The 13,391-nt window shown below is 42.0% G+C and overlaps 1 protein-coding gene across 12 annotated transcripts in view; it reads left to right on the forward strand.

Annotated features, from left to right (window-relative positions):
• The window catches only part of GBF1 (golgi brefeldin A resistant guanine nucleotide exchange factor 1), a 117,600-nt gene that overhangs the window by 86,087 nt on the left and 18,122 nt on the right, over positions 1-13,391 (forward strand). For all 12 annotated transcript variants that reach the window (XM_072129936.1, XM_072129937.1, XM_072129935.1 and 9 more), the window contains 11 exons: positions 489-626; positions 2,854-2,942; positions 3,038-3,240; positions 4,963-5,086; positions 5,177-5,302; positions 7,301-7,383; positions 10,908-11,144; positions 11,825-11,918; positions 12,104-12,280; positions 12,507-12,571; positions 12,810-12,933. In XM_072129936.1, coding sequence (XP_071986037.1) covers positions 489-626; positions 2,854-2,942; positions 3,038-3,240; positions 4,963-5,086; positions 5,177-5,302; positions 7,301-7,383; positions 10,908-11,144; positions 11,825-11,918; positions 12,104-12,280; positions 12,507-12,571; positions 12,810-12,933 — 1,460 coding nt within the window. The remainder of the gene's footprint in view (positions 1-488; positions 627-2,853; positions 2,943-3,037; positions 3,241-4,962; positions 5,087-5,176; positions 5,303-7,300; positions 7,384-10,907; positions 11,145-11,824; positions 11,919-12,103; positions 12,281-12,506; positions 12,572-12,809; positions 12,934-13,391) is intronic.

A 13,391-nucleotide genomic window follows, 5' to 3' on the forward strand; every position in this document is an offset into this window, starting at 1 on the left:
TGTTTTCATTTTCCAGCTGCTCCTTGTGTGCCAGAACTTCAATTTAGAAATATGCAAATGAGGAAGTGTATCAGGGACAGTTGTTGCTGTGGAGCCAGAGCCCTGAGATGCTTGGCTAACTCCACCCAAAGCACTTCAGCCTCATTAGCATATTTGTAAATTGAAAATTTTGGAAAGGAAGGAGCAGCTGGAACATAAAAACAGTAGTGTAGGTGGCATGTTTTGGCATAGCTCTACATAATGTAGCAGTTAGCCTGGGTAGGGAAATCATAGTGTCAGATGCCCTTTAAATGACACTTTGTTTCTCATTTATTCCAGATTGGCTTTGATCATAGACTTATCCGTTTTGAAAAAAAAAAAATCATAAAAAAAAGTTTATATTTGAAAAGTGTAGCCTAAATCTTTCTTCCTGAAGCCCATTGCATATGAATGAGTTAAGTCTGAAAAAATCCTTTACATACTATACATGTGAAACCTTTCTTTTTCAGGCACTGAACACCTCATGGAAGCTGCTTCTCCAAACTTCAGCACAGAATCACAGGGAGCACGACCTCCAACCAGTGGCCATCTTATGGCTGATAAGATGAGCCTGGGTGTGCAGGAGGCTGAGGATGGCAGTGATAGGGGTAGGTGGATTATAAAAGCAAAATACTTTTATGTATGTATACAGGCGGTCCCCTACTTAAGAACACTCGACTTACATACGACCCCTAGTTACAAACGGACCTCTGGATGTTGGTCATTTATTGTACTTTAGTCCTAGGGTACAATAAACAGCTATAACAGATATCACAGGTGTCTGTAATGAAGCTTTACTGTTAATATTGTTTCTTATGACAACCCAACGTTTTTAAAATCCAATTGTCAAAGAGACCAAAAAAGTTCTGGCTGGGGTTACAATGATAAAATATACAGTTCCGACTTACATACAAATTCAACTTAAGAACAAACCTTCAGACCCTATCTTGTATGTAACCCGGGGACTGCCTGTATTATGTTTGAGGGTATAAGGCCATAAATTATGGGCAGATCTTTTGGCTTGTATGTATGTGCCTACCCTATTAACTTTACTTATCAATTTCATTTTCAATTTTACTTTTGCTTTGTTTCTCACAACAATTTGGGGGTGCCCTTACTGCATTAAAGAGACCCTATTAGAAAGTTGTCTTAAATTCAATTGAAAAATATATTTTGTTTATGTGAAAAATTATAATATTTAGTATAAATAAAACAGTTATTATTATTACAGGCAGTCCCCGGGTTACATACAAGATAGGGTCCATAGGTTTGTTCTCAAGTCGAATTTGTATGCAAGTCGAAACTGTATATTTTATCATTGTAGATCCAGACAAAAACATTTTTTGCCCCAGTGACAATTGTCATTTCAAATTTTTTTGCTAGAATTGAACCAAGGATTATCAATAAAGCTTCATTACAGACACATTACAGCTGATCATTGCAGCCTGGGACTATAGTAACATCCAGAGAGCTTCACCAGAGGTCACAGTAGGCAGAGGGTTCCGTCTTTAACTGTGGGTCGTCTGTAAGTGGAGTGTCCTTAAGTAGGGGACCGCCTGTATTTTATATTCCCTAATTTAGCTCAAAAATTTTAATGGGCTGTTTTCCCTTGCATTGTATATCTTTGGAGTGTAGAAGTAAACCAAGCTGCCCATGGGAATCCCATAGAAACTTTGGTCCCAAGGGCATCATATGCAGTATGTTCTATTTGGGAATCTGCCATAGTGTTGTATTACAACATGTTTGAGCAACTTGCTGCTTTTTGCTACCTTTGTCCAAAATGCACATAAAATGGGCATGTTAGTGACGTTTTTAAAGGCTGGCGGCTGCAGCAATAATCCTGTACTGACCAGCCACAGCGTGGAAGGAAATCTGCCATAAAACTCAAGCCTGATAAAACAGGTATGTGTACTCATAGATCCAGGAATTATGTGGTAATCTTCTTTTTTCCTATTTGTTACCCATGTCGTCCTCATATTTTAAAATTATGGTAATGAGTTAAAGGGATCTGTGGGGTGTTACCAGAGCCCATCCATGATTTTATAGGCTATTACATGGTCTCTGGCTCCTTCGGCACTTTCCCCTCGCTCTGCCTGCTGCCTCTGCAGCTGAGGAAGTTTCAACACACAGTGGTAGGGGGCAGTTCCTGCTGTCGCAGATTCAGTGGCTGTAACACTGTGCAGGAGCACTTCATCCCACTGTGTGAGATTATGTCAGGCAAAGGAAGGGTGGGAAGTGTTGATGGAGCAGAGTGGGAGATTGAGACAAAGTAACAGCCTGTGAAACCACAATACAGAGGGGCTCTGGTAACATCCCCCAGAGCCCTTCTAAAATCACTTTTTAAAATTATGCTCATGAGCAAGATCATTACCATAATCACGGTTTCCCGATATATGAGTAAGTGCCCCTGGTTTATCATGCAGGATTTTCATGTCTTGGTCGCTGCTACCCATGACTGACACACACATACACAGTTTTATGATTCTCTCCTGAAAAATACTTAGATCTGCCCATTACAGATCAGTGTCCATTTCTGTGGATTCCCCTTCATACAATCATCTTGATTTCCAAAGACACTATTTTATCCAGAATATAACAAGAAGACTATCTGTGACTTTTCTTACCAATACATATACCATATATATACTCGAGTATAAGCCGACCCCTAAGTAAAAGCTGAGGCCCCTAATTCTACCACAAAAACCTGACAAAACCTATATTTTTGTACTCGAGTATAAGCCGAGTTTGGGGTTTCAGCACATTTTTTTTGTGCTGAAAAACTAGGCTTATACTCGAGTGTATATATATATATATAGCATCTAGTTTCTTTTTCAGTGGACAAGAAAACTCAGAAGAAGCCTCCTCGCTTCTCAACATTCCTTCCTACAGTACAAGAACTCAATGATATAAAGACCAAGAAAAAGGTATTATTTCAGCAACACTTTTACATTTTTTTTATGTTGCCCATAACAAACAAACAAACATTTCATTTTATTCTTGTGTGTAAATTTTTTTCTAGCTCCTTATAACTGGAACTGAGCAATTTAATCAGAAATCTAAGAAAGGCATACAGTTTCTGCAGGAAAAGAATCTAATGGCAACACCGATGGATAACAAGGAGGTAGCTCAATGGCTCAGGGAGAACCCAAGACTGGACAAAAAGATGATAGGCGAGTTCATAAGTGATCGCAAAAGTATGGATCTACTTGAGAGCTTTGTGGGGTGAGTTTGAGAAAGGTACATTCTTATGTGTGACATTGGTTATAACTTTAAACCCAACATTTTGCAACAGTATTGTGTAACTGTTACAAGTATAAGCTCCAGAAGTAATCCATTCATTGACTGCAAACAGATATTTTTCTGTGGAAATGAAATGTCCTGTAGAAGTACCGTATATACTCGAGTATAAGCCTAGACCCCTAATTTTACCACCAAAAACTATGAAAACTATTGACTCGAGTATAAGCCGAGGGTGGGAAATGCATTGGTCACAGACCCCCCCAGTATATAGCCAGCCCAGCCTGCCCCCAGTAGTGTACGGCCAGCCCGGCCTGCCCCCAGTAGTGTACGGCCAGCCCGGCCTGCCCCCAGTAGTGTACGGCCAGCCCGGCCTGCCCCCAGTAGTGTACGGCCAGCCCGGCCTGCCCCCAGTAGTGTACGGCCAGCCCGGCCTGCCCCCAGTAGTGTACGGCCAGCCCGGCCTGCCCCCAGTAGTGTACGGCCAGCCCGGCCTGCCCCCAGTAGTGTACGGCCAGCCCGGCCTGCCCCCAGTAGTGTACGGCCAGCCCGGCCTGCCCCCAGTAGTGTACGGCCAGCCCGGCCTGCCCCCAGTAGTGTACGGCCAGCCCGGCCTGCCCCCAGTAGTGTACGGCCAGCCCGGCCTGCCCCCAGTAGTGTACGGCCAGCCCGGCCTGCCCCCAGTAGTGTACGGCCAGCCCGGCCTGCCCCCAGTAGTGTACGGCCAGCCCTCTCCCGGCTGGCACCTAGTATGACGCGCCGCTGCTGACGTCATACTAGGCGCCACCCGGGGGAAGAACAATGGCGGCGCCCAGCAAAAGAAAGAAGATGGGCGCGGAAGCCTGAAGACGAGCAGCACTGGGGCCACCAGAGGGTGAGTACATAAGTTTATTATTTTTTAAGTATTTTATTGACTCGTGTATAAGCCGACGTTTTTTCAGCAAAATTTTTGTGCTGAAAAACTCGGCTTATACACGAGTATATACGGTAAATCATATTTCATCATCTACTATAAATTGTAATGGCTTTTAGATCAAAATGCTACTTTCAAGAGAAGCCATTGACCTTCCAGTTATTCTGCAATACTTGGCACATAAAACAAAATACAGGCAGTTACTGGGTTACGTACAGGCAGGGTTGGCTCCAGGTTTCAGTAGGCCCCTGGGCGACCGAGCCTCAGTAGGCCCTTTTTAAGTGAACTCACATTAAATGTTCCCTAAATTATTCCATAGTTTATAATAGCAAACAGCCCCCCTCATTGTTATTTTTTATAAAGCCCCTATAACCCCCATGGATTCCTTACATACAGTCTTATATGGGCTCCCCAGTAGCTCTGGGCCCTGGCACTCGCTCACTGCTAGCGTCAGCCCTGCATACCGGATATGTTCTTCAGGTTTGTTGCTATGTCCCAGTTGCTATGTATAAATAAAATTTTGTACCATCATGGAAACCAGGATTATCAATAAAGCTTCATTAGACGCCTAACAGCTCTGTAGTGGGCAGAGAGGTCTGCCTGTAAGTCGGGGACCGCCTGTAGTAAATATTTTGTTATGCCTTTGGCACTAATGTTCTGAGCCTTCCTCATTGCCAGTGGGGCTCTAGTGAAGCTGATCTTGATATAGGGTTTATAGATCTGATATAAAGTGGCAGACATTTGATTTTTTTTTTTATACACCCCCCCCCATCCCCCTCCAACCCCTCATTTAGAACATTTCACTTCCAAGGCTTGAGAATTGATGAAGCATTAAGACTTTACCTTGAAGCCTTCCGATTACCAGGGGAAGCACCTGTGATTCATAGGTTACTGGAGGTCTTCACAGAACATTGGCGGGTAAGGGAAACGAGTTGTCTTGTTGTCTTACGGAGTCACTAGTAAGACTTGGATTACAGCAGTTTACAAGTGCCACATGCTCTCTTCTAGAAATCCAATGGAACGCCTTTTGCTGATAGTGATTCCTGCTTTGCCTTGGCGTATGCAGTCATTATGCTCAATACTGACCAGCACAATCACAATGTCCGCAGACAGAACGTGCCAATGACTCTAGAGGTAAGTCAAGACATTGTGTCATTTTGATTGTATTTCCTTCTTTCAAGCAGTCTCGGACAAAAACTGTTGTAATCTGAATAATAATCTTTATTTGTATAGCGCCATTATAATCCGTAGTGCTTTAGATTCTGGGCAGTATATACAAACAAAATAAGACATTACAGAGTCATATGAAACAATAGGAGTGAGGGCCCTGTTCACAAGAGCTTGCAGTCTATGAGGATGTCATGGCAACAAAGTGCGCTCCCCAATGACGTCCCAGAGAGCGACAACTGTATAGCGAAGATGGTGGCGCCCACGCGCCACTGTCCTATAAATGCTGCCGGCGGCATCGGAAGAGTCATTACTCATGGTTGGTGCTAGCACTGATCGTATGTATTAGCGGTGGGTGTTTTCTGCAATATGCAGCAAACTCCACCTCTGTATGAAGAGCACCAGACAGAGGTAGGTACAGGGTGGTGGAATTTTTAGGTCATAAAATAGTGCTCTGACATAGAATAGGGCTTTGACAATTCTTGTAGGTGTTCTAGTTAAGGGAAACACTCTAGCCGTTATGTAATTTTCCCTATCTTGTGTGTGTGCTTAAATGTACAGGCAGTCCCCAGGTTACATACAAGATGGGGTCTGTAGGTTTGTTCTTAAGTTGAATTTGTATGCAAGTCGGAACTGTATATTTTATCATTGTAATCCCAGACAGAACTTTTTTGGTCTCTGTGACAATTGGATTTTAAAAATGTTGGGTTGTCATAAGAATCAGGATTAACAATAAAGCTTCATTACAGACACCTGTGATAACTGTTACAGCTGATCAATGTAGCCTAAGGCTAAAGTACAGTAATTTACCAATATCCAGAGGACTGTTTGTAACTAGGGGTCGTATGTAAGTCGAGTGTAGGGGACCGCCTGTAATGTATATTAAAGGGGTATTCCGGGAATATGAACGTCTGACACGAAAACCCATGATGATATAAATAAATTAATAAATACAACAATGCTCAATGTCATTAGTCACAAAACGGAGCTTCAATAGTTTGATTTTCTGATTTACAAAATGTATGGCCTCTCTAAAGTAGGTGGAGTTATCACCAAGATGGCTGCCACTGGAAACTACAAGTTCCATGATCCTTTAGTTCTCAGTAACTCCTCCTACCTCTTATGCTCTGCTCCCAGTGATGATGTAACAAGTTTTCTTGCTCTGTTACCATAGTAATGATGTGTAACTGCCATCACCACAACACTGGCCATACTGGATGCACTGCAACCAACCGACTACAGCCAAACTTAGTGGTGATCACATGACCTGCCCAGCCAGGTGCAGGACATGTGATGTGGACATGTGACCAGCGGCCATCTTCTGTCCTGTGTCTGCTCCGCAATGGACCACGCGGAGGAAATCTACGGACTGATTAAAGGGCCGGTAGCATTTTAATTCTCCATCACAGTCTATGTCACCAGCATTTTTCTGCTAAGGGGAGCAAAATTAGCACATTAGCTTATATTTTGAGTGCCCATTTGTATATGAATTATGCTGATTCCTGGAATACCCCTTTTAGGTAATCTGTGTGCACTATATAAAGAAATTATATATAGTGTGTGTAAAATTGAAGAAAAGGCAGCACTCCAAAAAACATGGGGTGCAAAACAGGTGGTTATTTCGGCCTCTCGGCTCTGAAGACTTGACAGATGCTTTTTGTGTTGACTTTTCTTCAATTTTATGTTACATGAGGTTTTTCTACACGTCCATGACTGGCATCAATATATGTGTCTGCAGCGCTACTCTGGCCTCTACTCTATATGTGTATATTTACATTGGAGAACACAATTTCCTAAATGTCAAGGTCATTGTCTAGTCCATAGTGAATATATCCTAACATGATAAAATAGCAGTGTTTTTATGATTTTTTTTCATAAATTTTACATTATTCTTTGTTCTGTAATTTTGACCCCCAGCATGTGGCTGTATGTATGTAAACTTCTATATATTTTATTTCTGTTAAGGAATTTAGAAAAAATTTGAAAGGTGTTAATGGAGGAAAAGATTTTGATCAAGATATGCTTGAAGATGTGTACCATGCCATCAAGTAAGTCAGGTCTCCCTCCTGTTCGGGTATTCCTATAGTAAAGCCTATAGAAAGAATTGTCATCACGTTTGTTGTATTTTTACAGGTGTTTTCTACCACTAGTCCTGTAGTCTCTCAGAGCGTTTACCCTGCTATAGTAACTAAAGTGCCTGGTAGGGGCTCCAGTCTGCCCTTCACAATCCCTGATGTCACCCTCCCCCTTTGTCTAGAGTGACGAGGGAGAGTCTGAGCTTCTGCCACAATTGGGAACCACTCAGTTATTTATTTTTTTTTTTTTTGTTGTATGAAATTTGGTTTTATTTCTTACACTACAGTCCACATTTATAAAGACTTATTTGCCAATGCAAACACGAAGTCATCTTTGTGGGCAAGATTGGAAAAATCCTGTTGCCTTTCAAGTTACCTTTGTTACTAGTAGAGGGATTGTAGTTTGAAAAGCAAGGGAATGTAGGTCCAGGATATTACTAGCACATTGTGATGCTCAGTTTATTTCCTTTTGAGTTTGGACTCTGTAGGCCACATAAGCAGTTGATCGGGTTTCTGTTAGTACTGTTCTGTCGTCGCTGCACCTTGTCTAGCTGTTAAGGAGCCGGGCTCTTTCTATCCTTACAGCTGTTTATAGGCAGCTAGGGCTTAAGAAGTGCTCAGAAATCCAGTCTGCTCAGTAAATCCAACACCAGAGACTTCAAAGCTTGGGGGGATTACCATGCCCAGGAGACGGGATGTGATCTCTGGCACTCCTCTGCTTTCATTTCTCTTTTTCATACTAGAAGCTTTAAGGAGGTCAGTCTCGGAATGTCTTGGGTGATGCTCACACTTCTGCACTCCTGGTACACCCAGTGACCGGCTGTGTAGGTAGCACTGTCTTACAAAGATTAGTGCAAGACATAAGGAATAAGGCTACTGAAGCAGCCATCATACAACCAAAAGTCATATTCTTTGTGCAAAGTTGCTTGCATCAAGTGGTGCAAGGATTTTTGTCCAATTTTTAGTAAATAGCTCAAAGTACGTGATTTATAGTGCATAACTTGTACAAAAATGACTTTAGTTACTCAAGGTCAAGGCAGCAAAAGGAGGCATTGCTTTCCATTTCCCACCTTGGAAAACATATTTGCATCAAATGGTTCTAAGTCTCCACACCCCTATAAGGCGTCCTTAATTAGCAAACTCCATAAGGAGAAATCCTACTCCCTGACCCTAGTCAATAGCCTCTCGCCAAACTAGTTCCCTATGCTGTATTGAGGAGACCCAACCAGGTTAATACAGCCCTGTCTACAGTTGGGAGTCTATTTCTTCTGGAATAGATATACAGGCACCCTGGGTTACGTACAATTTTTTTTTTTTGCTGTAATAGGACCAAGGATTATCAATAAAGCTTCATTACAGAAACAGCTGATCATTGCAGCCTGGGACTATAGTAAAGCATCCAGAGAGCTTCACCAGAGGTCACAGGGGGCAGAGGGGTCCGTCTTTAACTAGGGATTGTCCGTAAGTCAGGTGTTCTTAAGTAGGGGACCGCCTTTACTGGTTTGGCTTAATCCCACATCATGTCATAAGGCCTCTTGTAGGCTTCACGACAAAGGAGCAGCCTTACAAGGTTGCAAAAGGAGGCATTGTTTTTTTCCCACCTTGTAAAGCATATTTGCTTTAAACATTTTAGTTATGATTTGAATAACTGAGAAATATGCAGTTTTTTAAATTAGCGATGAGAAGGAAAAGTGATATTAAACTTTGAAATACACTTCAGGGATTAAAGCCAGTGATTCTGTGTCTTCTTTTTCTGCTCTTTCTCCTGTAGTCAGCAGTGTATCTGAAAACATTCTGAAGTCCATCTACTTCAGGCAGATAAGAAAGCTAATGTCTAATACTTTCCATACCTAGAGAATATTTCACTTAGTGTAATCTCCTCACAGAGCTGATTCATCATCTAGTGACAGTCTGTAAAGAGTTAAGTCATTGGACACTTTATCAGGTTCTATTTCTTGCATTCTGCAGTGGTTACAGGGCGGAAAGCTGATTTACAGGAACAGACTTATTACAAAGTTCATTATTATAATCTACTATTTTCATGTATGTGATGTATCAATGTTGTTAAATTCTTAAATAGAACCTGTTGCCACTCCTCATATGTCTGGTTTAGTAAATACTTGGATTCTCCATATCTTAAAGGGGTTATCCGGGTTTAAAAATTTTTTTTATGTCCGGCTGGGGAGGGCTATTTAAACATAATAAACATGTACTTACCTCCTCCGGTGCTGCCGATGTCCCGCGCCGCGGCCTGTCTTCTCCGTGCGCCGGTTTCAGTACAAGGGCGCACAAGGCCGGCCGGAAGCTCCCATGCGCACCATCTCCCAGCGCTTACAACGCTGAGAGATAGGGACGGATGGGAGGAGCCGTCCACAACGCGGACCGGAAGCTCCCTGTGCGCGGCTTCCGTGCCCCTGTTTGTTTACAGGGGCACGGATCGAAGTGACCGCGGTGCGGGACATCGGCGGCGCCGGAGGAGGTAAGTACATGTTTATTATGTTTAACTAGCCCTCCCCAGCCCGGCCATAAAAATTTTTTTTAAACCCGGATAACCCCTTTAATTCTAAAGCATCTTTTGTTAGTACTATACATGTGCTATGTTCTAATTATTCCTCCTGGAAACTTCTGAATATATTTACATCTAGGCCTTATGATTATGAGGTCCAGTACTATTAAATGAAGTATAAGCTCCCTGGCTATTACAAGCATTCCCCTGAATGCTTCTCCCCCTACCTCCATGCTCTTTCCATGTAACCCCTCCCCAATCTTGTGAGTTCAGTGGGAGGGGGAGAGAGCTGACTGAGCATGGAGGCAGGGGTTGAAGTGCTCGGGTGTGTATTAGCCAGAGCCCTCTGCAGCCCTCACTTTTACACAAATATAAAAGTAAATTTATACTTAAAGCACTGGACCAAAACCCCTCATTATCCTAAGGGTGAAGACACACGTGGCGTTTTTGGGCCGTTTTTACTAAGTGCGTTTTCAGATCGTAAAAAACGCATGCGTTAAAAAAAAGTTTTTAATTGCGCAAATTTGGAAAACCGGACTAAAACACATGCATTTTCAAAAACGCATGCATTTTTAAAAACCGGATGCGTTTTTACGATCTGAAAACGCACTTAGTAAAACGGCTCAAAAACGGCCTAAAAGCGCCACTTGTGTCTTCACCCTAAGGCTGTAGTCACCTTACTGGGAGCTGCCCAGACGCGTTAATGATGATGTTCTCAGAACTAAAATATGAACCAGACAATGAAGAGTTATTTAAAATAACCCTGTGGAGTTTTAGACCGCAATAACTGCTAGAATCAACTAATATTGAAATGTCAGAAATGTGGAATTCGCCTCCAATATATTAATAATGTAGTAAATGCTTTGCCAAAATTTAGCAGGTAAATAATGGATTTTTTTGCCGCATATTCCAGGCCATTTTGTAGTAGTGTAAATATAGTGCTAGTGATTTGTTAATTAAAATTTAAATGTATTTCCTGTTTTCTCTTTAGAAATGAAGAAATAGTGATGCCTGAGGAGCAAACGGGTCTGGTCAAGGAAAATTACATGTGGAATGTGCTACTGCACAGAGGTGCAACACCCGAAGGCCTGTTCCTGCATGTGACGCCTGGAAGCTACGACCATGACCTGTTCACCATGACCTGGGGACCAACTATTGCTGCCTTGTCATATGTGTTTGACAAAAGCATGGAAGAGAGCATTATTCAAAAAGCCATATCTGGATTCCGGTAATATTCAGATTTCCGTACAAGAATACCTGATACAACCACTTTATAATAAAATATCCTCCAGTGGATTCTATAAGACTCTTAAATATTTTTCCTACCATCAGAACTCTTCAGTCATCCATGAGAGAGCTGATATATTTTATGAACCTTCACTGATCATGAAAACTGATATTCTGCGGCGCCCCAATAAATAGGGAGATGGTCACCCACGATAGCCCTGCTCCATTCACAGTTACAGCCAAAGATTTCATCCTGGTGCCTGTATATATAATACTTGCAACATAATATTTGGCTCCAGCTTTAAGTAAATCTACAAACAATTTCTATTCCCAAGTAGATTGCTGAACTGTCCTTAAATCCAATATTGGCGTATTTTTAGGCTTCGAAAAGCCATTACTGTCTTAGGCTATATTCACACTAACGTGTGCCCACCGTACAGTAGCACAGCGGGCACACAGTGGCTCCGGGGAGAGGAGGAGGGGATGAGCACTGCTCAACCCCGCCCCTCTCCATAGAGAAACATGCTGCGCAGTATTCCGGGGAAAGATAGGACGTGTCCTTTCTCTCGGCTACGGAACTACTTCCGTACGGCGCCATCCGCCCAATTCCGTCTATGGGGGGACATATATAAGTTGGTTTCTGTGCACTAAACCCTTTTGTCTCAAATTTGTTTATTTTAGGAAATGTGCAATGATATCTGCACACTATGGGCTGAGTGATGTTTTTGACAACCTCATCATTTCTCTCTGCAAGTTTACAACTCTTAGTAGTGAGGTAAGATTGTAGGGTTTTTCCACTCATTTCGTGGTACATAAGAGCCTGTATTGTCATCTGTATTTGACTACAAATGTGAATAACAATGCAGCCTTCATATAAAATTGGCCACGTATTAGACAGTAGGCGACTGAACCATTCACTTTTAATTTTGACCCATAACTTTTTTTTCCTTCTTCTTTTAGGCTGTAGAGAATCTTCCCACTGTTTTTGGTAGCAACCCTAAGGCACAGATTGCAGCCAAGACTGTTTTCCACCTTGCACACCGCCATGGGGATATTCTTCGTGAGGGATGGAAGAACATAATGGATTCAATGTTGCAATTGTTTCGGGCTGAGCTGTTGCCCAAAGCGATGGTTGAGGTGAGCAGCTTGTTAAGTGTATGATCTCGGTTGTTAGAAGCAGTGCAGCTTTTACAGCTTCTCCTCTATACTACAGAGCAGCAAAAAAATATGGCACCAAAATCCACATGAATTAAAGTTTGATAAAGAATGTGGTTTTATATTGTTAAAATCAATCCAAGCAACAGCAATACACAAATAATATGATAGAGATGGAGTTCCAACTCTCTAACTTCTATTTTCTCAGGTTGAAGACTATGTTGATCCCAATGGAAAGATTTCCCTTCAGCGAGAGGAAATACCTGCAAACCGGTAAGTAAAATTGATAAAAGTAGCAATTTTTCTAATAAATTGTTCAAAAGTTATGCCTAGCACACTAAAGCTATAAACTGTTTTCAGTAACTCTCCACTCCTCTGCTCTGTCTCATATGCGGGGGTCATTATGGGAAATGGTACCACAGTTCAGAAAAACTATTTTGCAAATCGGAACCGTAACCTAAGATGCACAAGTTAGGCCCAGCCAAATCTGTTATGTCTTATTTTTTGTTAGCGGGGAGTCGACAGTCCTGAGTTTTGTCAGCTGGCTGACCCTCAGTGGCACAGAGCAGTCTAGTCTGCGAGGACCTTCTACCGAAAACCAAGAAGCAAAGAAAATGGCTTTAGAATGTATTAAGGTAAGGTGCTTACTAATATTTGGTATATTTACATTGGGTAAAAACACTGATAACGGTGTCTGTAATGTTCTTTCTGAGTGGTGCTCAATATTCATACAATCCATGACTTGTCCTACCCACATCCTGTACCCATTGCACTTTCTGCCTAGATGATGATAGATTTCCTTCAAAGGGGTAATCAATGGATCAGTTCTTAATTGATTTGTTCCATGTTTTCTAGCTATTCAACAATAAACCAGATGGGGGGTTTAACAGTTGTTTGGCGGTCCGACTGCTGGGACCGACATTAATACAAAATCCTGCTCTCCCAAACGTTCCAATATTTCCCCCAAAATAAGACAGTGTCTCATATTAAATTTAGCTTCCTTCAAGAATTTCTTGTGACTCTACTTCCTTGTACAACAATCTATGGTACATTTGTTGATCCCAGTATTTTAAGACTGTTGTATCACCTTCTG

Source organism: Engystomops pustulosus, chromosome 11, assembly GCF_040894005.1.
Source record: "Engystomops pustulosus chromosome 11, aEngPut4.maternal, whole genome shotgun sequence".
Taxonomy (NCBI): domain Eukaryota; kingdom Metazoa; phylum Chordata; class Amphibia; order Anura; family Leptodactylidae; genus Engystomops; species Engystomops pustulosus.